This window comes from Pelodiscus sinensis, chromosome 4, assembly GCF_052426305.1.
Source record: "Pelodiscus sinensis isolate ZL-2025 chromosome 4, ASM5242630v1, whole genome shotgun sequence".
Classification (NCBI taxonomy): Eukaryota; Metazoa; Chordata; order Testudines; family Trionychidae; genus Pelodiscus; species Pelodiscus sinensis.
In genome coordinates this window covers 58,970,023-58,998,021 of record NC_143055.1, presented here as the reverse complement: position 1 = coordinate 58,998,021, position 27,999 = coordinate 58,970,023, and the positions used below count along the sequence as shown (strand labels likewise).

Genomic DNA, 27,999 nt, shown 5'->3' with positions numbered 1-27,999 from the left:
ACACTTGACTCTGATGCCTGTCTCCCTCAGGCTCTCCACATTTATGCTGTTACGCTGTGGCAACAAATCAAACAGTAATTGGAAAAGGGACTAGAGCCCAGGTCTGTCACGTGTGCCCCAAGCAGCGGATTACAAAGTCATTTTCACTCACTCTATAACTCTGAGGAGAAATATAACTATCATTGGGACAGAGACAGAGAAAACAAGACCATGCATGAGTTTATGAGTTGTTCCATAGGCTGCTCTGTATTTTTGTTTATTCAGCTGGTAATGGTAGAAAGAAATCAAAGGGCAACTGAAAAGCATTAAATTCATGCTCTCAAAAGGACTCACTTCCGGACTGTAATTAGTTGGCAGCAAAGGTGCTGAGTAGTGCATGTGGGAGGGAAGAGTGGAGTGGGGAGGAAAAGTACTTGTATCATTGGTTTTTGTTCTTCTGTCCTTGCCCAGGCTATGCTTTGTAGGCTCCAGCCTGGTGAGTAAGACTCCTTGAGGCCTTTGCTTTGCCTCACCCTGAATGTTGCAGAAAGAAAGTTTGCAAATGCCTAAAGCATGGGATTGAAACGTTGCTTTTTTGTTTCACTGAACGGAGGGCTGAAACTGGAAATCTAATGTGAGTACAACTTTTACTTTTAACATGTTTCGGTATGAGAAGCTGGAGACATGCTCTGTTCCCTTTGAGGTATTGTTTACATTAGGGGAAAAAACAAATCTGTATTCCAGCAACAATGCAGCTATACCAGTGTTGCAATCAGCTCACACTAGTGTGATCTGAGTGCTGACATTTTACCTCTGTATAATGAAACTTGCTGTTCCCAGGGCAGTGCTTCGTCCTCAGTAGCACCCGGCACTAGTACAACTGTATATTGTCAGAGTAAAGAGCTACACCAGAGAAAGTGTATACACACTTAACGGAAAGACCTAAAAATTAAGCAGAACTGGGCAGAAGGTGAGGAAGAATAGGGCAAAGAGGAGATTAAGAAACAAGGCAATTGTAAAATATCTTTGAAGGATAATGGGGGAATGGAAACTACTGGAGACTGAAAAGAGTAATACTTCATTTCCAACAACTAACCAAAGATAATAAACCGGGATAACAGGGGCTCTTGTCTCTTTAAATAAAAGTAGCTGGAGGATGCAAGGAAACAGGAAGAGTATATTAAAACATACACACCCACAAAAGCAAATAATGAAGGATCAGAAGAGTAGGGAGAAGTAGATTATTCTGTTTAGCTGCAACCAGTGCAGCTAAACCAGTTCTCCTTTTGGTGCTTTCTTCAGCTCTTTCTGTAGGATACAGATTTTACTTAGGAAGTTTCTCATGGTGAAGTCCCCTTTCCTAAGAACAAGCAAAAAAAAAAAAAAAAAAGGGGGGGGGGGGAAGGGGACGACTGTGAGCTCATCAAGCCAAAAAAAAAAAAAAAAAAGGAGGGGGGGAGCTTTCTATCCTAAAGCAGTCATTATCTGCCGGAGTCTGGTGAGTGGAAAATTCCTATTTTTAAATAACTTTGAATTAGGGAAAACTAAAGTTCTCAGTAACTAGACAGTCAAAGTTTTTATTGATAAACAACAATTACAAACTTAAAAATCCAGATGAGGATATGTATAAGCAATGCCATTTTTATCTTGAACACTAGATTTCTTAGCAATACATTTTTCTCTGATGTACATCAGATCTGTGTTAATTGCATTCATTTTTCTGTCAGGTCTGTGTTAATTGCTAATGAGCATATTATTGGTATGAAAGCTGAATTATTATATTTCAAATCTCTAAAGGGTCTGTACGATCATATAATATATTGAGAAGCTACTCAAACTGTTCTTTTCAAAAATGATATTTAAGGCAGAAAACACCATGGCATTAGTATTCATCCTCTGGAAACTTCCACTACATGCATCTGACGAAGTGGGTCTTTGCCCATGAAAGTTTATGCTCCAACACTTCAGTTAGTCTATAAGGTGCCACGGGACTCCCCGACGCTTTTGCAGATTCAGACTAACACGGCTACCCCTCTGATCCTGTAGCATGTTTCAAAGGCTCTAGACAATGGGGCCAGTCCTGCAAGATGCTAATTGCTGCCTGGGAAGCACCAAGCATCCTCAGTTCTGGAATATTCAGTACCTTCCCAACTTCCGGTGACATTCAGACGGTGCTCAGGACCATGCTTGATTGGACCCTGGAGCTAACTAGGTGGATAGGGATGTAAATGGCTACCAGATAAGCCTCACCCTGGAGCACTCCCTGCCTGCTTCACCCAGGGGGCTGCTACTGCAGCCCTCCAAGGCCCATCACAGACAGGGGCTGCTCCAGCCAGTCCCCATCTATGGCAGGCCCAACTCCCCCACCACAGGTTACGCTCCAGCTCCCTGGGAGCCAGCTGCAAAGCCTACAGCAAAGCCTCCTCTCCAGGAGCAGGGCCAATATCCTCTGCCAGCTTTGCTCCTAGGGAGGTGGATTTGCTGTAGGCTCTGGAGTATAAAACAAATATATTAAGTCAATTTTTAGGAATTACACAATTACATATTTAAATAACTTTTTTACATCCCTATTCTTTTGTGCATAATGAGGTAGGAGGACTTAGTCCCACCTTCTCCACCAGGTCTCAACCCAAAGCCCTGTCAGTGGTAGGGTTGCCCACTACCAGCTCAGCAGAGTCCCAAAACACATCAAGCTTTTTTGGCAAAGCTACCATTCTCCACAAAATTCCCCTGGATTACTTCCTACCCAACTTTTTAGCATTGTGCTCTCCATATCTTTCCTCTCAGTGGCATTCCAGGCTGGGGCATCTACATCAGCTGCTTTCTGGCTAGCACTGGTGTCTTAGTAGATCAGCAGTTCTACTTCAGGAGTTACTACAAACAGCCCAGAGTAAGCTGCTCTACAGGCCTTTATATCTGGCCTCCAGCTGGAGCATGCTCAGCAGGGCCTCCTCAGTTAGGTAAACAGGGTTAACCCTTGCCTTTCCAGTGCAGGATTTGTATGCCCTATCATGGGACGATATATTCTGACATAATAGAGCTGGTGCGAAAGTTTTTAAAAAGCAATACAACATAATAGAGTTAGAGAAAGCAGAAATGGCATATTTAACTAAAACTGTGTTACGCTGAGCGGAGTGTTGGTACTTGTTACATCTGCAGTGAACACAGCCTCAGATTCTGCAGTAGGATCTTCACAGTCAGACCCTTGCAGTTTAATGGAGTCTCACTCCATTTAATGGAACTGTTCTTGGGTTAAAGGGTGCAGCCCTCTCTCCTTCCTCCCCCTCCCCTGATCTGATTAAGGCGTGTGCGCTGTATTTGTTAGATTTTAAATTACTCCATAATCCAATAATATATAACTAGCCAATTTGCCCGTCATAAGACGGGATTTTCAGGTCTCTCCTCCTCGTCGGTCTTCTCTCCTGAGTCTCCGGTCTCTCGCTCCGTCTTTCTCTCCTCCTCCTGCCTCCCCCCCCCCAGCTCTCTTCCTCCTCCTGCCTCTTTATGTCTCTTCTCCTCCCCCTTCTGCCTCTCACTTGGGGGACTGCGGAGCCCAAATGGTCACCGCCCCACCCCCCCTTCGTCTCCCGCCATAGCACTCAGCTGACTTCTGCGCCGCTCAGACAGGCCGCCGCGGGGGAGCAAGCATCCATTTGGGTTCTCCAGTGGCAGCCCGGCTGAGCGGCGCAGAAGTCAGCCGAATGCCACAGTGGGAGGCGAACAGGGGCACGGTGGTGACATACATGGCCGGGCCCCGCCCCCTGGCCATGTACATCACCGCCCCGCCCCTCTTCCCCTCCCGCCATGGCACTCGGCTGACTTCTGCGCTGCTCAGCCGGGCTGCCGCGGGGGAGCAAGCAGCGCAAGCGGCCGTTTGGGTCCTGCACTCCCCATGCAGCACGGGCCGCCCAGAGGGAACAGCCAGCATTTCAGGCAACAGCGCCGCCCAGAGGGAACAGCCAGCATTTCAGCGTTACAGACTCTCAGACATTGGGCTACTATATATATATGATGTATAGCTATATCACAAGGTGGATAATATGGGAAATGGTAGGATTTTAAAATTCATAATACAAAAATCTCATAATTGTTTATCTATTGTATCAGTGCATTATTAATTGAACCAATAGTCATAATGGGTTAAATTCTTGTCTGTTATAGCACTATAAATATGGAAGAATTCCATTGAATTAGGCCCTGTAATAAGATCTTTGAGATCCAGCAATACTACTTTTAATTAATTTCAAGAAAAGAAGTAAGAGAAACAAAGAAAAAATTCAAATAATATTATTGTAAAACAATTTGGCAGGGGAACACCTGAAACTTAATTTGCCTTTTGAAATAAACTTGTTCTTTCTGCTGTAAATCAAACTTTGTCTAACATGTTTAAACAAATTCATTTTATCTTTTCAAATGAGCTAATTGAATATTGGACAGAAACTGATCGTTACTGGTACTCTTTCAAAAAGATTTAACCAATTCTGTTGTATAGAGAATAAATTAAAAAGATCTCTGACTTCAGAATATCTATTCTAATAAACTGAAAGCTATTTATTTAAAATAAATGGGCAAAACTCTGCTGTGAGGTCTATCTATGACTGCATTTAGCCACTGATTCTACACAGAATTATGTATTTTAAGCAATCCCTACTCAGTAGGCACACATGTACCCAGCATGTCTGCACTTGCCATTCAGAATGGCAAAGTCATTTTTTTAGAGCATCTACCCTTGCCTGTGACTTTTTGCTGAGAAACTCAGAAGTTGTATCACAAAAAGAAAACCACCTCCACAATAGGCATACAGCTTCCTGTTTTCTTGGCACATATACAGGCAGTCCCCGGGTTACGTACAAGATGGGGACTGCAGGTTTGTTCTTAAGTTGAATTTGTACGTAAGTCAGGTACCCCAGGTGTCCCCGATTCAGCCGCTGCTGAAACTGACCAGCGGCTGACTACAGGAAGCCCGAGGCAGAGCTGCTTTGCTCCCGGTTTCCTGCGGGGACCAACCTGGCAGCGCCCCAGCTGCTCTGTCCCAGGCGTCCAGATTCAGCCGCTGTTGAAACTGACCAGCAGCGGCTGAATCGGACGCGCCTGGGGCAGAGCAGCTGGAGTGCTGCTGGATTGGTCTGGTAGCGCCGACCCTTGGTGCGGTGGGACCAACCCGGCAGCTGCTCTTGGGGATGCCTGGGGCAGAACATCTAGGGTGCTGCTGGGTTGGTCCAGTAGCGCCGCACCTCGGTGCTGTGGGACCAACCCGGCAGCCCCCCGCAGCTGCTCTACCCCAGCCGTCGGCGAGAAAAGCCTGGTCTGCTGGGGAGGGAGGGCGCACTAGCTGCGCCCCCCCCCCAGCAGACCAGGGAGACGCGGAGCAGCTTTTCTTGCCACGGAGGACGCGGGTGGCGGGACCGCGGTGCGTCTCGGCGGTCCCGCCACCCACGTCCTCTGCGGTGAGAAAAGCCTGGTCTGCTGGGGGGGGGGCACTAGCTGCGCACCCCCCAGCAGACCAGGGAGACACGGGTGGCGGGACCGCTGAGATGCGCCCGGGTCCTCCGTAGCTTTGCTCTGCGTCTCCCTGGTCTGCTGGTCTCCCTGGTACCCCAGCAGACCAGGGAGACGCGGAGCAGCTTTTCTCACCGTGGAGGATGTAGGCGGTGGGACCGCGGTGCGTCTGGGCGGTCCCGCCGCCCGCGTCCTCCGCGGCAAGAAAATCCCCGTTCGTAAGTAGGGATTCGACGTAAGTCGGATCCACGTAACCCGGGGACTGCCTGTAATCTGGCCAGGTAACAATGCCTGCTCCACTGAGCAAATGATCCCCTGCATGGAACAATGCTGAGCTACTGGAGCTAATCAGTGTTTGGAGAAAGGGGGCTGTGCAGGTACCCAGGATGCCCATAATCACCCACTCATTTCCAGAAGACCCATCATCAAAATGGAGAGAGCTGCACTGTGGGATAGTAATGGAAGAGCTGGAAATGTAAACACTCTCTGACACCTGTGGAAGTGAGTACACAAACCAGCACTTTTCTTTCACTGGTTCACTATAACGAGTGAAACAAGAGTGCAAAAGCTCTGCAAGTATAGACAGGGTTGTCGTTAGGATTTATGCACCTTTGCAATATTATTATACTGGTGCCCCCAGAAGACCCATTACTCCCCATTTCTGACACACAGAGCTTCATACACAGCATGGGAGAGAAAGAGAGACGAGGCAGCAAAGAATACTGAGTTATCCAGCCTGCCTCACAGAGGTGGAGAGTCAGAGTTCCCTGCAGACACCCCCACGTCCTCTTCCTCCTGCAAAATACATGACACTGGTACATTCAGCTTTTTTAATATGATCCCTGTGTAAGAACCCTGCAGTGTGCACTGGATGTGTGGGAGCCATCCTGCTCTTACTTGCTGTTCTGGTGGTGTCCCTAGTTTTTGGGTGCCCTGCACAGCTGTGTATGTTGCATATGCCTGAAGGACAGTCATGACTGTAGACATAGCCTAAGTGCATGAGCATTCTCTAACCAGTGGGACTATAAATCTGTTTAAAGTGAGGTACATGCTGAAGCACCTAACTGAATCGGAGCCTAAAATTAATATGGATACATGGGTGTACCTAATTGCAAATTTGGTCTGATATACTTGCAAGACCACAAATATCCTTACCTCTGATGCTAGAAACATCATAGATTAATCCAATGAAGAATTTTATTTACAGATTAAAGTTGCCACTTCTGCGTTGTATTTTCCCTTTGTGGCATTCTCTATTTAGTTTCACTTTCATCTCTTTCTTGGCAGCTTCCTTATCTAGTTCCCGTGCAGTGCACTTTGTACAATGCTGAAATGTTTGAGTTTCAAAAGGGGATGTTTGAACAAACATGTTTAAAAAAAAAGACATAAGCTGGTAATAAATCTCTTGCCTTACTAAAACATTAGAATATAAAAAATGGAAGAATGTTAACAATCCAACATGCCCATCATTTTAACTTGTGTTTTATATTTCTCTCAGATGGGACCGAGAGAATTAAGTCAGTTTCACTACTGGATTTTTAAAGTTGAGGTTTCAAAGACCATGGGGGAAGTGCTTGTTTTGTAAAAAGAGCTGTTTGAAGAGTGATATTTAAGATGCTGAAAGATTTCAGTTGGTTTAGGTTTTATTAACAATCCCCATGTGGCAGGGTGACCCCTCCCAAAACACCCTTCAGCATCAGGTTGCAACAGAACGGGTGCGTCTACACTGGCAAGATTTTGCGCAAAAGCAAGTGCTTTTGCATAAAAACTTGCCAGCCGTCTACACTGGCCGCTTGAATTTGCACAAGAGCACTGACATTCTAATGTAAGAATTCAGTGCTTCTTGCACAAATACTTTGATGCTCCCACTCAGAGATAAGCCCTCTTGCGCAAGAATACTTGCGCAAGAGGGCCAGTGTAGACAGGCACCTTAATTTTTTGCACAAGAAAGCCCGATGGCTAAAATGACCATTGGAGCTTTCTTGCGCAAAAGCGCGTCTATACTGGGCACGGATGCTTTTGACCAAAAGCACTTTTTGCGCAAAAGCATCCGTGCCAATCTAGATGCTTTTCTGCGGAAATACTTTTAACGGAAAAACTTTTCCGTTAAAAGTATTTCCGCAAAATCATGCCAGTCTAGACGCAGCCAACAAGTGCCCCTTCTTCAGCATTGTTCCTGCAGAGTCCCCAGTACACCAAACAAGTGTAATTGATACACTAATAGCCTGGGTGAGGAGAGCAGCGTTATTAAAACATAGTTCAAATAATCCACAGCAAAAGCCACATGTAGGCCATTTCTCCCTCCCAGTGATATAGTTATGAAAATGTTATAGTCACTAGTCCCTCCTCATAGCACACTCCAGCATCCTCCACCACACACACAAGATCTTCTTCAGTCCTCTCCTGTCACCATAATAGTCTCCCCATCCCTTCAAGCTAAAGTACAACCCTACTGTTCTCAGGAGAAATCCCCTCAGCCTCTCTGGAATGAGAGTTCATCCTCACTCAAGCAGCATCCTTCACTTCCCCATACCCTCTTATTGGTCATCTAGGCCCAGCTCTCTATGCATGGAGACACCAACAGGTAAAACCCTCTGCTGTTCCGCTGCCTTCCATCCTCTGCCTTAGAAGTCACAGGCAAGTCTCTCTGTCCTTAAACTCTCCCCAATCCTGGATTTTTCACTTAGGAACAAACATTTCACCACTCTTGTTACTCACCTAGCTTGAGACACTAACTAACATCTTTCGGGGTCCCTAAAAAGTTCAACTTCTCACCTGTCCTGACAGACCTTTCTGGGACCTCTTATTTATGGAACCTAGGTGTACTTAGAAGGCAGCTGGTGAATCACAGGTGCAATAGCTTCTTCCTTTATTTGGGGCTAATACCACTCTGTAACATCTTGATTTTATGGATTTTAATTTTGGGCCATGTTTAAATTGGTATTTTTAAAACACCCTGTTTTCTCTGAAATAAAGAAGTTAAAACATTTCCAATTAGATTTGACACAGCAAAAACAAAGTTTTGGGGATGTGACTGAGTTTAATTTTTTTTAACAGAGAAGTGCTACTGTATGGGGAGGGGAGTGTAAATGTTTTAGGTAACTTAAAATTATCAGATTTGTTTTGTAGTGTATCTAGCATAGTTGAAAGTACTTGATTATAAGCCTGGCTTACTTTACAGTAAGTGTCAATGTACATATTTTACCATTTTTCTTTTTGTAGATAGAACAATGAGAGCTACCCTTTCCAGTTGGGCCTGCTTGTCTTTAAGCCTGTTGACCTGCTCCTGGCTCTGTGTAACAACTGAGAACCAATGTAAAATCAGAAATCAGGTGGCGGACTGCAGTCATCTAAAGCTGAAGCAAATTCCTTCAGATCTCCCAATTAATATAACAGCGTTGGACATTTCTCATAACCAGCTGAACAAACTACCACCTGAAAATTTTACAAAGTACAGCCAGCTTACTTACCTGAATGCAGGATCCAACACACTCTCTAAATTGCATCCAGAACTGTGTCAAATCCTGCCCTTGTTAAAAGTTTTGAAGCTTCAACATAATCAGTTGTATGAGCTCACTGACAATGTTTTTTCTTCCTGTTCCAGCCTGATGGAGCTCAATTTAGGGTACAACATAATAAAAATAAAAAACAATCCTTTTAAAAGCCTGAAGGTAAGATATAGAAATATTGCTCTTCATTCTTTAAAAGAGAAAAGGAGAAGAGAATAAATTACTGAATTAAAATCCAGTGCATCTCCAGAGCAGGTCCTGTGTCCCCTCTGTGAAGGTCCAATACACTTAGGCTTGCACAAAATTCAATTTTTAATTGTTACAATTGTAACAATTACAATTGAAACAATTTTGTCAGCTAATATTGATGTTTAATATTTTATTATTTTAATCATTTTGAATGTTTGCAGCTATGGGAAATTATGGGTGGGTCCAGACAATTATTTAACAGTAGATGTTGAGATTCAAAAAGTTCAACATTATAACTGTTACAACACAATTTGTTAACTTCATATGTCAAAATATACAAGATAAATAGCCTAATATCAAACTCAAACAACATTTTGCTTTCTTTGGCTATCTGTAAATTTTTATTATAATTGATGGAAGTATTTCCTATCTGTTTGAATGTACAGTGAAATCAATGTTTACCATCATTTATGGATCAATAGTTTTGCCTTCCAAAACTAAATATACTCTTCTTTATTCTCTGGAGAAGAAACAACCTATTGTTAGTATTAACTTCTTGAGCCCTTATATTTTCCAAAAAAATTGAACAGAGAAGGTCCACTGGGTCAGTGCTGTGGGGTTTCTGTGACTTCTGTGGCATCCTTCCTTACATCCCTTTATTCCTGTATTGAGACCTCTCTGTATATAGGGTCTAAGGTCCATGATGGGAAGTGGGCAGGTTTGGAGAAATGGTAGAGGCAAAGCTTGAGGTTATATATCATTCCCTATCAGGCCCTGTAAAAATGAGAGGAAATAATACGACATGGCTGTGTCTAGACTGGCCAGTTTTTCCGGAAAATCAGCCGCTTTTCCGGAAAAACTTGCCAGCTGTCTACACTGGCTGCTTGAATTTCCGCAAAAGCACTGACTTCCTACTGTAAGAAATCAGTGTTTTTTGTGGAAATACTATGCTGCTCCTGTTCGGGCAAAAGTGCCTTTTGCGCAAAACTTTTTTAAGTCCCCCAGCAGACCAGGGAGAAGCGGAGCAAAGCCGCGGAGGACGCGGGCGGCGGGACCACAGTGTGTCTCGGCGGTCCTGCCGCCCGCGTCTCCCTGGTCTTCTGGGGGGGGTGCAGCTAGTGCACCCCCCCCCAAGCAGACCAGGCTTTTCTCGCCGTGGAGGACGCGGGTGGCAGGACCGTCGAGACACGCCGCGGTCCCGCCGCCTTCGTCCTCCACGGTGAGAAAAGCCGCTCCGCGTCTCCCTGGTCTTCTGGGGGGGGGCGCAGCTAGTGCGCCCCCCCCTTCCCAGCAGATCAGGCTTTTCTCACCGAAGCCTGGGGTAGAGCAACTGGGGGGCTGCCGGGTTAGTCCGGCACTACTGGACCAACCCAGCAGCACCCCAGCTGCTCTGCCCCAGGCGTCCCCAAGAGCAGCTGGGGTGCTGCTGGGTTGGTCCCGCCGCGCCAAGGGTCAGCGCTACCAGACCAACCAAGCAGCACTCCAGCTGCTCTGCCCCAGGCGTGTCCGATTCAGCCGTTGCTGGTCAGTTTCAACAGCGGCTGAATCTGGATGCCTGGGACAGAGCAGCTGGGGCACTGCCGGGTTGGTCCCCGCAGCGCCGCACCTCGGCGCTGCAGGGACCAACCTGGCAGCACCCCAGTTGCTCTATCCCAGGTGTCCCCAAGTCAGCTGCTGCTGAAACTGATCAGTGGCTGATTCCAGGAAGCCGGGGGCAAAGCAGCTCTACCTCGGGCTTCCTGTAGTCAGCTGCTGGTCAGTTTCAGCAGAGGCTGAATCGGGGACACCTGGGGTACCCGACTTATGTACAAATTCAACTTAAGAACAAACCTACAGTCCCTATCTTGTACGTAACCCGGGGACTGCCTGTACTATGTTTTGTGTGTCAACTGTTCATATTCCAGATGTGCACAATTGTGACTTTCTTTACCAAGCTGTAGGGCTTAATTTCCTTCCTTTTTCAGGCTTCTATGAGCTTTTGGGGTTAATATGAATTGATAGGTGCTAGTCAACATGGTCATCTGCTTAGAATTTGTCAGCATTCTTCTGCCTTGGGTAGTTGTGAAAGATCAAAGTAACCACAGTCTATTCATCTGTAAACTGATCTACAATAGCTCAAGGGAGTGTTTTGGTTACCCTGACAAGCTAAGCTTTCTCTTAGCAATTGAGAAATCATCAGAACAATTTCCTTTGGCTATGTTCCTGGCATTCCCCGTGTGCTACTTGGTGATTATCCTAGGGTGTGTCTAGACTACAGAGTTTTGTCGACAAAAGTGGACTTTTGTCGACAAAACTATACCTGCGTCTACACTACCGCTGAGTTCTGTCGACATAACATCGACAGAACTCAGCAGTTTTGTCGACGCTGGTAAACCTCATTTTACGAGGCATAACGCCTTCTGTTGACAGAGTTTCTGTCGACAGAAGGTGTTATTGCATGTAAACTGTCCTTTACGTCTACACTACCATGTCGACAAAGCAGCTTGCTTTGTCGACAGAACTGAATGTAGTGTAGACGCTCTTTGTCGACAGAAGTTTTGTCGACAGTATCTGTCGACAAAACTTCTGTCAACAAAAGCCTGTAGTCTAGACGTACCCCTAGAGTGTGGAGATACGTGGTTATTTAGATAAATAGGTTTTGTGACTATTGCCACTACAGGATGACAGTGTAGCCTGAATTAATAGTGTGAGGTTGGCAAAGTATTGTAATTCCCAGTTTTTATTTGAGGAAATAGACTTTGATTCTGATAACTTGTGACCTTGTTAATATCTTTGGGCCTCTGACTGAGTGCCAATGTTTAATATATTAAAATACAGTGCCAACTGGTAGTCACCAACTTTCTATTGGCACCAAACTGAGCACCCTAGCCCTGCCCTTCCCAGAGGCCCTATCCCCACTCATTACATTCCTCCTTCCTCAGTGGCTCACTCTCCCCCACACTCAATTTCACTGGACTTGCACAGGGGAAAGGGTGTGGGAGAGCGTGAGAGCTCTAAATAGGGGTTTGGGCTCAAGATGCAGGAGGGGACTCCAGGCTGGAGCAAGTAGTTGGGGTACTTGGTCTGGAGCAAGGAACTGAGGGGATGGCTCTGGGTTGGGGGTGCAGGCTTGTAGGTGGTCCCAGAGATGAGCAGTTTGGGATGCAAGAGGGGGCTCCAAGTTTGGGAAGGGCACACGTCTGGGGATTGGTTACAAGAGAGTCCAGGCTTTGGGCTGGGGTATGGTGCAGGAGGAGGTAATGGCTGTGGACTTGTGTGTATGGGCTTTTGGGTGGAGTTTGGGATGAGGGGCTTGGCGTGCAGGAAGTGGCTCTGGGTTTGGGATGGCTCAGAGCTGGGACAGGTGGATCCAGAATGCTGGTACTTAACATTAAAAAGGTCGCAGAGCAGTTGTTAAAACTAGGAGATGGGGGAAAGCCGATTGATGCAGAGGAGCACGTGGATTGGACAGAGACGTCTCTTAGAGGAGAGTCTATTGATAGAGATTTCCTAGGTTTTAGTCAGGAGGAGAGGATAGAAAAGGATAAAGTATGGGCCAGATCAGAGGATAAACATTCTCAGAAAAAAGATGTGGCACATCAGAAAAGGGCAGTTAAAGGGAAGTTAAGTCCATTAATGGCTATTAGCCAGTATGGGTAAGGAATGGTGTCCCTAGCCTCTGTTGGTCAGAGATGGATGGCAGGAGAGAGATCGCTTGATCATTACCTATTCAGTTCACTCCCTCTGGGACACCTGGCATTGGCCACTGTCAGCTGACAGGGTCCTGGGCTGGATGGACCTTTGGTCTGACTCAGTATGGCTGCTTTTGAAAGTGAAATTGGAAGAAGATTTGCAAATTCCCACGGAATTTGCATATCCTCTTTCGACACTCTAGCGAAGTCTAGATGAGCCCCTTGTGATTGAGGCTGGACGTAACTGTTCCTTTTCCCTTTGTGTAATATCCAGGGGCTCTCTTCTACAGGGTACTGGAGGTCAGCAGTCTGCTGCCAGATTGGTCATCTAGATCAGTGGTGCTCAACCTTTTGAGGGGCTGGGAAAATTTTTGTAGCGCAAAAAAAAAAAAAAAAAAAACCGCTGGGAACATTTTGTTGCAGCCCCTTTAACCCTTAATTTAAAGTGCCAGTCCGCTCTCCTGCCAAGGGGGTCATGAGCCACACGTTGCGCACCATTGATCTAGTTTAAGGATTCCCATTATAGGTAACATCTGATGTAGACAGACTATTGCCTTCCAATGTGTGTGTTACTCCATGTTACAACTTCTGTTCTGTTGCTCGCCTGATTCTGGTTATATGACCAATTTTCAATGTCAGACTGGCTCACATAGTTCCAAAGGTATCTAACTTGTGACTGTATTCTCACCTGTTTTTTATTTTCTTCAGAATTTGAGCATACTGGATTTATCCCATAATCGTTTGCTTTCAACAAAATTAGGATCTCAAACCCAGTTGGAGAACCTTCGTGAGCTTGTGCTGTCAGAGAATCGAATCACTGAGTTAAAAAGAGAAGAACTAGATTTTCTTAGCAACACTTCCTTAACTAGGCTTGATTTATCATCAAATCCATTAAACAAGGTAAGAAATACAAGACCACATCCTCACCTGCTACAAATGATTTACACTAGCTGATGATGCGACCTATATGTTTTCTATATGCCAGTCACTGAAAAAAATAGTATTAATTTGGTCAGAGATAATACTGTTCTCTTGTAATAAAATACGTATTACTTTTTACTTGATATTGTGAGTTGGTTTATTATGTAAATGGAGTAAGAGTAGAAGTGAAGGGCATAATTCGGCTTCTGAAATAAATGGGAACAGGACTGGTTCACAATTAGTAACCAAAACTACATCTACACTGCATTGTAAACTTGCAGCAGTGAGTCTCGGAATCCAGGTCTACAAATGGACTTATGCTACCTTTAGACAAAGGGTTCAGGGTCAGAAGACTGGGTGAGGGAGGGCTTCAGAGCCTGGGCTGTAGTCCAGTGGCTCCCAACCTTTTCAAGGATACAGACCCCTTTACAATCAGTTATAATTTTATGGACCCTCTCCCCCCAAAACAATATAGCTGTGCCTGCAGCCTGCGTGTCCCTCAGCCTGCACTGCTTCCTGAGCTGTGGGAAGCAATGCGGGTTGCAGGATGTGCTGGCTGCAAGAGGCTCCACACGGACCTCCTACTGTACTGCCACAAATCCCCAGGGGTCCACGGACCATAGGTTGGGAACCACTGATCTAGTCCAAGTCATAGCCTCTGCACAGCTGCTTTTAGTTCCTTAAGTAGAGCCCTGTGAACTTGAGTCTATAGTCCAGGCCTCTAAAACTTACTGCTTTGGATTTTAAAATGTAGTGTAGACTAGGAATGTGTTGGTGTATTTGTTTAAACAGTTAACCGATGAGCTTGGGCTCATTGGTTAGCCCTCATGGATATATACGTAAAGGCCTTCCCTCTGCTGCTTCGTTATCAGAGACAGGGGGTGGGGAGGCAGTAGGAGGAAGCTGGTGCTTGCAGGGGAGCTGGCTTTTAAGTCGGCTCCCCACAAGCACTGGCTCCCATGGAGCCACCTGCTCCCCTGCGCTGCTGCTATTCAGGTTTATTCCCTGCTATTTTATGTACTATACATGCACACTACAATCATTACAGCATTAAAATATGTTTCTGCTCTAAAAAGTGATTTAAAAAATGATATTACAAGAGTTCTAAATTTCTCTCTCGGGGTATGTCTACACTAGCCCCCTAGTTCGAACTAGGGAGGCTAATGAGGGTGACCAAAATTGCAAATGTGGCGCAGGATTTAAATATCCTGCGCTTCATTAGCATGTTCCCAGGTGGTCACCATTTTGGAAACTGACTAGCCCGGAATAACTGCCCGCATCTACACGCAGCAGAGAAACGGGAGTTCAAAGTAAACCCCTAACTCGAATTAGCTGTTACTCCTCGTGGAATGAGGTTTAACAGCTAATTTGAGTTAAGGGGTTTACTTCGAACTCCCATTTCTCTGCCGCGTGTAGATGCGGGCAGTTATTCTGGGCTAGTCAGTTTCCAAAATGGCAACCACCTGGGAACATGCTAATGAAGCGCGGGATATTTAAATATCCCGCACTTCATTTGCAATTTCAGTCGCCCTCATTAGCCTCCCTAGTTCAAACTAAGGGGCTAGTGTAGATGCACCCTCACCGACTTTCAGGTTAAATGTACTCATTTCCCAGGTAAAGCAGAATTGGATTTTTTTTTTGTTTTCTTTTTTTTTTTGGCTTCTGTTCCCCTGCATCCTCCCCCAAACACAGTGGAGGATCTGAAAGTTAAACAGTTCTTTCTGGCTTATGTATTTGAATTACTGGCACAAATGAATACTTGTGCCTATCACTCATCGATTCTGTTAACAAATCAAGAAAGAGGACAAATATTTTTATGTGTGTCTGTCATTCATTATGTAGAAGCAAATGTATGGACTCTAGTTTAATGAGCGCACACTATGAGCAAAAAAAAGGTCGCTGTGTTCATCTTGGCTTTTATTGTAGGTCTAAATACTTTTTTTCCTGCATGCCAAAGTATATTCATGTTCCCTTTGATTTAGTGTCATATTGCCACTTCTTGACAATAGATCAGTAAAAAAAACTCACAGGAAATACATGGCACAGAGATTTGTTACATATATTTCCAGGTTACATGTAAAGATTCAGAGTTACATAAGAATTAGACACTGAATTCCATTAGTTTTCATGTCTTTAATGAAAAAAACCTAAATTACTTTTCAGTACTTACACAAATTATTACATTTTAATGGCATTATTACAGTATTTTGAACCATTACTATAGAAATATAACACATTTTCAAATACAATTTGGTTAAGTCCTGTGGAATTTATTGAAAATCTACAAGTTATTTTAAATTGTGTTGCTTGTCTCTGGTAGTGATTTGAAGAACTTTTCAAGTTTTGGCTTTGTGAAACAACTTTTTAAAGTGAATTTTCTTTAAATGTCAAAATCATTCATTTTTTTTCCCTTCTAGTTTCACACAGGCTGTTTACGTGCAATTGGAAATCTGTATGGCCTTGTGCTGAACAACATGAAACTTAGTGAAAATGACACAGAGAAACTTTGTTTAGAATTATCAGGCACAAGAATTCAGAATCTTTCGCTGAGCCAGGTCCAGCTTTCTTGTATTTACAAGTCAACCTTCCAAGGACTGCAAACAACAAATCTCACATCTTTAAACCTTTCCAAAAATTATTTGCTCACAATAGAAAATGAGTCCTTTGCCGGGCTTTCAAACTTAGAATATTTAAATCTAGAGGATAATAAGATTTATAACTTGACTTCTCATTCATTGTATGGATTGTCCAGTGTCAAGTATTTGAATCTGAGAAGATCGCATGTCAGAAAAATTGATGATTTTGCATTTCGTTGGCTAAGCCATTTAGAGGAGCTTCTTCTAGATGGTAATAGTTTTCAAGAAATTACTCCTAATATGTTTACAGGCTTGGACAATCTGAAATATTTGAGTCTATGTAACTGGACCAATGGCTTACAAATAATAACTAATAAAACGTTTTCATCACTTGCTAATTCTACTCTGCAGTTTCTTAATGTTACAAAAAGTAGAATCACAAAAATAGAAAGTGGAGCATTTTCTTGGTTGGGACACCTAAGAATTCTTGATTTGGGACTCAATGAAATTAACCAAGTTCTCACAGGTCATGAGTTTAAAGGTCTGCAAAATATTGAGGTTATCTACCTTTCCTACAATAAACAGTTGACTTTGACAAGCAAATCATTTGCTTTTGTTCCAAGCCTTAGAAAACTTATGCTACGGAAGGTAGCTTGTAGCAGTCTGGACATCTCTCCGTCACCTTTTCACCCTCTACAGAATCTAACCATCCTGGATATCAGCAACAACAATCTAGCTAACCTAAAAGATGATTTGTTTGATGGACTTCACAGACTTGAAATTTTGGATTTGCAACATAATAATTTGGCTCGACTTTGGAAACATGCCAATCCAGGAAGTCCTGTCCTTTTTTTAAAAGATCTTCTTAACCTTCATGTACTTAATTTGAAGTCTAATGGTTTTGATGAGATTCCAGTACAAGTTTTCAAGGGTTTGTTTCAATTAAGAATCCTGGATTTAGGATTAAATAATTTGAACTTGCTTCCAGCATCTTTGTTTGATGATCAGAAATCTCTGAATTCATTAATCCTTCAGAAAAATCTTATAACATCTATTGAAGAAAAAGTGTTTGGGATAGTTTTCAAGAACCTGAAAGAACTAGAGATGGATTCCAATCCATTTGATTGTACCTGTGAAAGCATCTCCTGGTTTGTTAATTGGCTTAATGTGACCCAAACAAACATACCTGGATTAGATACCCATTATCTTTGCAATACCCCATCTAAGTATCATAGTACTCTGGTGATGCATTTTGACATTTCACCCTGCAAAGATAGTGCCCCTTTTAAACTATTGTATATAATAAGCACCACTTTGATAATGCTCCTCATTTTCATTGTCATTCTCATCCATTTTGAAGGCTGGAGGATAGCTTTTTACTGGACTGTGTCAGTGAATCGAGTACTTGGTTTTACAGAAATAGACAGGCAACAGGAAGAATTTGATTATGATGCCTACATTATTCATGCAAGAAGAGACAGGAAGTGGGTGTCCAAGAACTTCATTCCTCTGGAAAAAAACGATCAGTCTCAAATTAGGTTTTGTTTAGAGGAACGAGATTTTGAAGCAGGCATATCTAAATTTGAAGCCACTATTAATAGTATAAAAAGAAGTCGAAAGATTATCTTTGTTGTCACTGAACATCTCCTAAAAGATCCCTGGTGCAAAAAGTGAGTATGCTGTGTGTACATGAATAACACTTGTTCAGAAAATCTTTAATACAGTCATCTCTAAGACAGTGGTTAACTTTCTTTAAAACAGAAAACGCAAGGGAAATTATATTTTGTGACACGAGTGTGACTGTGGGGTAGATGCTCTGAAATGTAATGGCAGTACACATGAACCTCTGTACTCTGGGTGTCCCTAATCCGGGAACACCAGTGGTACGGACCCTGATGAGTGAGGAGGAAGCGGCTCTGTGTGCTGCTGTTTCCCCTACCCCAAAGCTGGGGCAACAGCAACATAGTGATGTGCTTCCCCTGAGGCTTTGCCCAGATGCTCCCATAGCTTCAGGCAGTGGGAGTGGAGCCCTGCTAGTGAGGCACCACATAAATATCCCACAGTGCCCTCCCAGGCCTAGCAAATTCTTTAGTCTGGTGTACCCTGTTTCCCAGGGTTGCCAGATTAATGAGGTTTAAGTGTACTCCAGATGTACCTCAGTGTAAATGAAAGCAGAATTTGGTTCATAATGTACCTAATTGTCTAGTAAATCACACCATCATTGCTCCTCAGATGATCTTCCCTAAAAATAGAGGTTTGAGATGAGAGTGATTGATGAGGTTAACTTACAAAGATAATTTTTTGAGACAGGGCCTTACTGCTACCAATTTGTGTGGCTGACAGAAAGATTACAGTATTTACTAAGTGAAACTAAAATTGAGACAGTTGACTTGGAAGGCAGATTTTTTTTTTTTTTAGTTTAATTTAAAAAAAATAGTGATGTATTTATGTAATAACAGCATTATCTTAAAGGTTAAATGTTAACTATATATAAATTAAAGACCTAATTCTGCACTGACCTTTGTGGAACTATCACAGAAAATTATTGGATGTCACTCATTCCTATTAGCTCTGTGTACGTTTATATCATGTAGTTTTGAGACATTAATTGTTCTAATTTTGTTTAAGGTTCAAGGTGTATCATGCTGTCCAGCAAGCTATTGAGCAAAGTCGGGATTCCATCATACTGATCTTTCTTCATGACATTCCAGATTACAAGCTGAATCATGCACTTTGCTTGAGAAGAGGAATGTTCAAATCTCGCTGCATCTTGGATTGGCCAGCTCAGAAAGAACGGGTCAATGCATTTCATCAGCAATTAAAAATGGCACTTAAATCTAGCAGCAAAATACATTGAATTTTTAAAGTATAAGTTTGAACTCTTAGGACATTGTATTTCAGACTGTCTAAATGGCAACGGCCCTTGTAGAAAAAATTAAACCAATCCACAGTAATTCATCTATGTTCCTATTATGTGCTTTTAATTGGTGATTGTTCTTATCCTTCATATTTTGTTTCACCTGTATTCTGAGTTCATGAAATAGTCATGATGGACTGGCAACTCTTTCAATCTTATATCATAAAGAATCAGCCTCTTTAAAATAGAGCAGAAATAGAGAGAGAAGAGAGGGTGATGAGGATAATTAGCTACATGGTAAATTTTCACATGAAGGGATGCTGAAAAGACTGGGATTGTTTACCTTAGGGAGGAAATGAATAAGAGAGAGGCAATGTGATACAAATATACAAAGTAATATTAGAGAGGGGATAATGTGGACATATAGACCTAATTTGTTAAAATGCAGTGACGCAGAGGGCTGTGGGCAGGCCCTATGGATTAAGGTGAATTGCAAGCAGGCCTGCCGCTGGTGGGCAGCACCCTGAGCTTTGGGACCTTTAAATTGCTGCTGGTGCCCTGTGCAATATGCTGCAGAGACCTGAGCAGTGCTGGGGTTGGGGAGAGGGGACATGCACTTTCAGCAGCCCCTTTTGCCTGGGATCCTGTCCCTTCTGGGGGTATGGGATTGGGGCCCACTCCCTTCCCCAGCAGCACGGCGAGTCTGTGACTATCCTGCTTGCAAGTAACATGAGAGGATCCAGAACGTCTCTCCCTTCTAGCTAGATGCCTCCCCTCTAAAATTGCTAGAATTCAGGTAATCTTCAAATGAAATATTCTAGTATTCTATGCATTAAGGAAGAGAAAATTGATATTTCTAGTCTCTCCATTTTTTTCCAAATGCAAGTTGGACCTCCCTGGTCCAGTACCCTCAAGCCCTGAGCTGTCCCGGACCAAGGAGTTTGCCAGACCCGGGGAGGATAATGCTCTCCTGCTGGCTGCCCCGTTGCCAGCTCCCTTTCTGTGAGGCTCCCCACCCTGCCACTACCCCACTAAAGCTGGCCTGGGGCACCTGCCTGCTGGCTATGCTGGGAGTTCCCAGGTGTTCCCCAGGCAGGGCTGCCCTGCCGCCACCATCCCTGCTACCTTTGGAGGTTGCTGGGGGTTTGCCAGGGTTCCTGGGGTTCTCCAGCCAGGGCTGCCAGGCCAGCCCCACTGCCACCAGGGATTCCCCAGCTGGGGCTGGGCCTGGGGCTGCTGCCTGACCCCACTGTTGGGGTTCCCCAGCTGGAGCTCCTGGGCCACTGCCTGGCCCCATTGCCACCATGTGTTTCCTGGTCAGGGCTGCTTAGCCATCCCAGTCCTGTTGTCATTGGGGGTTCCTGGGATTCCCCGGCTGCTGCCAGCCCTGCTGCCAGGGGCTCTCTGGCCACCTGCCCCGCTGATGCTGGGACTCCGCAGACCCCTTATTCTCCCAGCTGGCTCCCGCTCCTGGGGCTCTGGTCCAGCAACATCCATCTCCTTGCTGGATCGGAGAGTCCTGGATTTGGGAAGTTCAATCTGTAGAAACTGCAGTCTGACATTATTGCTTCCATAGTAGATAAAAAATGTATTTTGAATAATATCTGGGTATATGAATCTTAGTTTGCAAGATGCACCCTAAACTCCCATTAAAGTTCAGTACATCACAGGATAGGTACCTAAAATTGCCACAGGTATAGTATGTAGTTGTAATTCCTGAGATGATATGATTACACAAAACTTTTTGTGTCTAAAACAAATGGTATTAGAGAAGAGGGGACATCCTGGCTCCACTGTATTCAGTGTTTTTTGTCTATTTCCGTCATCTTCAGTGCTTAACCTTGCTTCAGTTCAGTGGGAGTGGGTGGGTGCGGGTCAAAAAAGTAAAATGTGACTTGTATTAGCCTTGTGCATTTGTATCATATATTCAGTGCATGTTGCTGTTGTGTAACATATATTTTAGTGTCTTTTACATGCTATGTACTTTTTCTTCCTTTTTAGTTCTACCTTTAAATGAATTGGAGAAAGGTGTTTAAATAAAAATGTATACTGTTTGGCTGTGTCATCATTGGCATCCCTTTCTGGAAAAGGGATGCTAATGTGAGGAGTCAGAATTGCAAATCCGCGGGGGATTTAAATTTCCCCCGCGGCATTTGCATTTACATGGCTGCTGCTTTTTTCCGGCTTGGGGATAAGCCGGAGAAAAGTGCCAGTCTAGACGCGATTTTCCAGAAAATAAGCTCTTTTCCGGAGGATTTCTTATTCCTCCTTTCAAGTAGGAATAAGAAATCCTCCGGAAAAGGGCTTATTTTCTGGAGAATCGCGTCCAGACTGGCGCTTTTCTCCGGCTTATCCCCAAGCCGGAAAAAAGCGGCAGCCATGTAAATGCAAATGCTGCGGGGAATATTTAAATCCCCCGCAGATTTGCAATTCCGACTCCTCACATTAGCATCCCTTTTCCGGAAAGGGATGCCAATGTAGACGTAGCCTTTGTGTTTTTTAAACAGTACAGTTAGTATACCAAAGGAAAATGAGAGTCTTAACAGTAAAATAACCAGAGGGCACTCACAGCTACCTGTAAGACAGAATTTGATAGGGGAACTGGCAGTGCCAAACATTGAGGCCACAAATTTCTATTCCCTTGTGCCAACCTACCGTTTTGATCTGGTGAAGTCTCACACTGATTTGTATCAGGTATAAATAACTCTGCGAACAAAAGGGCCCTAAAAAGAGAGCCCCTAAAACTTGTAAACCCTTTTAAGGACAAATCTTTCCCCTTCTCATAATGGAAGGCCAGCCTAAACAAAGAAATTGGGGCTTTGTGATTTTGAAGAGACAGTCGCATATTATTTAAATTGCAATATGTCTTTAAGAAGTTGTCTGTTTATTTAGAAATCAATTTCTAAAAGATATGAAGATTCATATTCATTATGAATTCATTCATTCGATGAAGCAAAACCACAACATCCTGATTAGAATAGCACAAAAATTTTCCTGTGTATGAAGGCAGCAGACAGTTCCTCTCCTCCTGCTGCCAGCTTACATCAAATGGCAGCTAAGCATACATTCCTGTTTTTCCAAGTATACAATTTCTGTGTTAGCCACAGGAAGATTATGAGCCTGTGACTAGCAAATGAGTGGCTTTTGTAAGAACCAATGATAGAGGATGTGGTCCACATCATAATCTTTCTACTGAAATTTGATGTGAAAGGGGAAAACCTTTGAGGAACACTGATAAGTTATGGCTGAAATGTGTAGATGTTACATTTGATTTTTAACTATTCTTTCTTTGTAGTTTTCAGATACCTATTTTTATTGGCAGGCTGTTGCAAACTGGAGCTTTGCAAATCCTCATGGTTTTACAATGGACACTGAGATGCATTTACTTCAGCCTTGACTTGTATATCCAGCTCACTTAGTTTTCCTTGAAGGAAAACTGTTGTTTCATTATGCATAAAACTCCACAAGCAAGATAAGAAGTAAGTGCTATTTCCTGTGGGTAGCTGAATAGACTACCTATCAAAAATCTATATCTAGTTGGAGAATGAACCCCTCCTCCACCATACTATGTTATCAACATTGTTGTACCAATAAAAGCAAGCAGGATCTTATGAGGGGGATAAGGCAAAAAGCCACATTTATTGTAAAGATAATAATAAAAAAAAATAAAGAAAAGATAGAAGCAAACAACGTTGTTTAACTACTTAACCCATATACATATAAACATTCATTCATCCATTCATTCAGGTTCTGTGTATTTGTTATAGTAACCAGCCTGGAAGTTGCTTGTGACAGAATACTGGTCAGGTACTCTGTACACAAGTGATGGTAGTGGGGAGCGAAGTCCTGATCAGATGCGCATCTGAAGCTCCTGGTAGGCTGGCAGCAGAACCTTGGACTCTGATTCCATAGTTTTTTAGTCCAACTCTTATAGGAATTTTTTCCTATGCCAGTCTATGGAAATTGCTGCATCATGCTGATGTCTCCAGGGTGGCTGCCAGGTGCTCGTCAGTGATCTCATCAGGTGGACCTCCAGTACTTGGTTTTCTCCACTTGACACCTTTTGGTTGCACTGGCACCTGACGCCTTCTTCAGCCCTTTGTTGCTGTATTCTCAGGCTGGCACCTCTCAGAACCATTCATTCATCGTCCAAGCACTCTCTCTCTCTCTTACATACATTCCCTAATTAATGTTTCCCATACAGTATTTTGTATAATATAAAAGTTGTAGTTACAAAAGTTTCTGGGTGGTATTGCTTAAAACATTCTCTGAGTGCTGAGTAAAGTTACAATGTTTTAAAGAGAATGGGCGTCAATTATGTAACAATGCCCTTAGTCAATTACAGGGCTTGGCTCCCATAGCAGAGTTAGTGCCTTGACAATGCATTGTTACAATGTATCTCTGCAATGTCAATTTCAAGCAGCCCCTTGCACAAGCTTGAGCATGCCCTGGGGCACAGAGGGGGGGCTGTTTCTGGCTACATAGGATTATATTCTTAACAGTTCTAAGTTACATGACCTAATACATTATATTCTAAAGGGGCAATAATAATAATAAATCTAAACATTTAACAATCTTAACAAATAATAATAATAAGGAGAATTAATAATAAATCTAAACACTTTAAGTTGTGGGGAACAAATTATGGGGAGTCACTTCCATTTGGAGGAATCATTTTCAATACATTAATATGTTATCCCTACAACATTACTGTTATTTCTTAGTGGTCCTAAAAAGTGTCTCTATATGCCCAGCTCTGGCTCTGTAGACCTGTCCCATAAATTAACAAAATATGCAAATGAAGGCTTTCATATTCATCCACAAAATCCTCAGCCTACCCCATCTTCCATACCCTAAGTAAACAGATGGGTCCTGCAGACTTCCCAAATACAGGATTTAGTGGACCAAAGGGAAAACTGGGTCCCAAAGCAGAATACCCTTTTCAGAAGCTAGTTAAAAATCAAATTCAGAGAACACCCTGACATCAGTTCCCCAGGAGTGGGGAAGAGAGAGGATGGGAGAGGGGAGGGGGAAACCTGGGAGAAGGGAGCTGTAAGGGAGAAGCAAGGGGAAGAAGGGGGAGGGGAAGCTCAGGGTTGGGGGTCTTGCTGGAGCAACTTGATTTTCATGCGAACCTGCTCCTGGGTTTGCATGTGGCCTTTGGTGGCCAGGCTGGTAGCTATCTGGCCATAGATGGCCACGTTCCCACATCTTGTGAGGAGATCATGGACGTTAGGGGCATCCCCCCCCCAAACCTGAATAAGGTCTATGATCTCTGGCCTGGACCAGGAAGGCACCCACCTTCTCCAGCCCCTGGCAGGCTCCTGGGAGCTGGCAGACTGCTCCTGGGGAGCAGTGGAGGGCTGGCTGCCAGTGGGTTGGTGGTTCATGTTTTGGGGCCACTGGGTCTGGCAGGCTTGGAGCTGGCACAGGCACTGTGGCCAGAGTCTACCCCTTTATGGGCTCTGGGGAGGGGAGGAGGGAGAAGAGTGTTCTTGGTTGAGGCCAGAGTAGCCACCAGGGCACTCTGGGAAGAGCTGGATGCCCCCTATTTCGAAATAAGTGTCTACACAGCACTTATTTCGAAATAGCAATTTCAAAATTGGTGTTATTCCTCATGGAATGAGGTTTAACAATTTCAAAATAAGCCCTCTGCTATTTCGATTTAATTTCGAAATAGCGGTTGGGTTGTGTAGATGCTAGGAAAGTTATTTTGAAATAACATCTGTTATTTCAAAATAACTTTGATGTATAGACATCCCCTGAGGGAATCAATTGGAATTAATCTGGAAATAGACTATGAATATAGCTCCTTCTAACTCTGTAAGATTTTGTATATATTCAAAATAAACAGTTTAGGGACTGAAGTAAGAGTTTTATATTACTCCAGGAGATCTGCAAAACTAAGAATAAACTGAGTTTTATTCCTTCTTTTAAATCAAAAGAATTGTTTACTAAATTGCAGCAACAAGGCACCTCCATTACATCTGCACAAACCAAATGAAGGCAGTAAAATTGGACAAGGGTTGCTGTGACATACCTCTATGACAATGGGGCTGCACCATGACTAGGGGCATAATTTCATCACCATGATCTTTATACTGATTAAATATGCAAAGGAAAGAATTCAAGATTGCTGAACAGTAGAAATATTAATTTCTGTTGTCTGTATAAGCATTTTATTAATATTGTAACTGAAGACTACACAGTTACAGAAAAATCCTAAAAGTAAATTAACTATCCAGTTGTTTGTTCTACTGACTTTTGCTTTGGATCATTTTCTTTTGATCCATAATCTTTTTTCCCCTTTGATGGAGGGAAGGAAGAGTTACAAATAAAATTGATAAAATACTATAGTTTAAGTGGGTGTATATTGAACTCAGTTGTTTCTGCTTTAAATGTGTGACTTTTACTATATGTACAGAAGCTATACAAATATGGGTTAGATGGCTTCAGCAAAGCATCCAGGCTCAAATCCTCACAGGAAGATGGGTACTTGAAGTCTAGATTTAGGAGTGGGAGGTACACACCTGAGTGTGTGAAATCTTGGTTCAGTTCACCTTTTTGCTTGAAGAGAAGGATTTAAGCAATCTCATTGATTTCTGGGACATTCTGTTTGAGGGCTCTCCTGGATTCCCCTTGATGAAGCTGTAATTGAATAATTAAGAATTAATTGGGCCAAAGAGTGAAAGCCTCTCTAAAGCTCAGTAGTTAGGGCATTCACCTCAGAGGTGGGAGATCACTGTTTGCAGCCTTTCTTCTCCTGATTCAGAGAAGGTAATTGAACAAGGAAAACTGACATCTTAGGTAAAAACCCTAACCACAGAGAAGAAGGTTACAAGGAAGACAATCCTTCCCTGGTCAGTTGATGTGGACTTAGGCAGGTGGCTAACTCATTCTCACAAGAAGTGTTTTAGTGGCCTAATTGACCTGTTTGCAGGAGAAGGGTTTGTGGTTGTGGTTTGCTAGCCAGATATAAGCACCACCCTGCTGCCTGGAACTAGGTACTGAACTCAGAGACAGGGATGGTCCTTTGGAAATGCCTGTCTCATCAGCTGCTTCAATTGGCTGCCTTAGGCAGCTCCACACCTAATGTAATAGCTTTTTTGGATCCCATTCTTATAAATGTCTCTCTCCTTTTTGGATTGTATAGAGAGCCTAAGTGCTTAACTCTAGTCCTGTCTGGTCCACTGTTCTTCCAGTGATTTTCTAGGCAGCTAACGTCAGGTGTTCCAACTCTGAGGCTATGTCTAGACTATGGGGTTTTCCGGGATACCAGAAAAATTCTGCCACATCCAGGGAAACGTGTTTGCTCTTCTGCTTTTTTTTTTTTTGAGGAACAGCAGACATGCTCTTTTGGAAGCCCTGTCTTCCTCCTCCCACGAGGAAGAAGGGCTCTTCCGAAAGAGTGATTATTTCTGAAATTTGGCCCAGTATAGATGGGTCAAATTTTGGAAAAGTCTCTTACGAAAAAATGATTGGAAAAAGGTATGCACATTTATTTTGACAATAAAGCCCCTTAGCCTGGATGTTATAATGTTCCAATCCTTTGGACATGAGTCAAAGCCATTGGCAGATGCATAACGCTGCAGAGAGCTGGGAATTGGCATGTCCCCCGCAAAGGGGACTGTTTGACTACTCATGGATTTGAGAATTAACCATTTGTTTTATGATAACAGATTTCAGACAATTTGGTGCCTCTTGTGCAAATAATAAATCATATAGAAACGCTGTTTTGCTTATAAAATGTACATATCAATTTGTATAAGCATCCATTTTAATAGCCTTTAAAATAATCTATTCTATTACAGATGTTATATAATAAAACTTAGCTAACAAAAAAAGAGAGCCTTGTGTGCATTGATTGCGGTTTACATACAGAGGATAACAGAACTTCTTTTGCTGTTATACATATCTTGGATTCTGTTATTTCTACTCCAACTCATCCAATGAAGTGGATCTTACTCATGAAAGCTTGTGTTAGTCTCTAAGGTACCACAGGACTACTCATTGTTTTTAAAGTTACAGACTAGCACAGCTACCCCTCTGAGACTTGATCACAAAAGATATAACATGAAAACAAAGGGCTTTGTTTACAGATGAAATGATATGTGATGATTCCCTAATTACAGTAACAGGATTATCCTCTTTGTGATGCTCTCATCTCATCTTTCTCATCACCTCTTCAGTCCAAGTGACAAATTCTCTCTTCTTGTTTAAGCCATGAAAGTTGAGGAGGCAAGGCTTTAAGGATGTGGTGCCAGGTTAACACCATGTCAATTACACGTTCCTCTAGTTAAAGATTAACTTGTGGAGCATTCTTTGTGTGTTCTCTAAATCTTTATTGTACATTAATGAGAAATAATAGCAAAATTAGACTTTTCATCCTAATTTAATGTAAGATGTTAACATATGCTTGCTATTAATACATGTAATAAAGGTATTAGCTGTGAAATAAAGATTAAATATTGTTATGTACTTCAATATTTATAAATAAATAAAATGTTTAGACTGAGGTCTTCAAGAATTGTTTGTTGCTACAAAAAAGATTTCAAGGAAATCATCATGTGCCTGAAATGACTGAGTAAAATTATTTTAAATTATCAATACACTAGTAGTTTGTATAAATACTATCTAGACCAGTGGTTCTCAACCTTTTTTATAATGTACCTCTTTTAAAAAAAAGTACCCCCGGTGCACACACTTTTTTTTTCTGCCATTGCAACATATTTGTTTAAATGACTTAATTGTAGCCGGGTGGGTGATGAAATTTTTGGGTGTAAAAAGTACAAAAATAA

General features: G+C 43.0%; 1 protein-coding gene across 2 annotated transcripts; it reads left to right on the top strand.

Annotated features, from left to right (window-relative positions):
* Positions 1–174: 174 nt before the first annotated feature.
* On the top strand, positions 175–27,712 carry TLR3 (toll like receptor 3). 2 transcript variants are annotated; one of them, XR_016349413.1, is made up of 6 exons: positions 175–613; positions 8,701–9,149; positions 13,556–13,747; positions 16,186–18,014; positions 18,973–21,252; positions 21,669–27,712. XR_016349413.1 is itself a non-coding variant. In XM_089777888.1 (5 exons), the coding sequence occupies exons 2-5, from the start codon at positions 8,709–8,711 to the stop codon at positions 19,199–19,201; spliced, it is 2,691 nt and encodes an 896-aa protein (XP_089634014.1). In that variant the 5' UTR covers positions 1,378–1,477; positions 8,701–8,708; the 3' UTR covers positions 19,202–19,298. The 2 variants fall into 2 exon arrangements, 1 of the variants encoding a protein (XP_089634014.1); XM_089777888.1 differs by lacking the exons at positions 175–613; positions 21,669–27,712 and adding an exon at positions 1,378–1,477 and having other exon boundaries at positions 18,973–19,298.
* Positions 27,713–27,999: the final 287 nt, after the last annotated feature.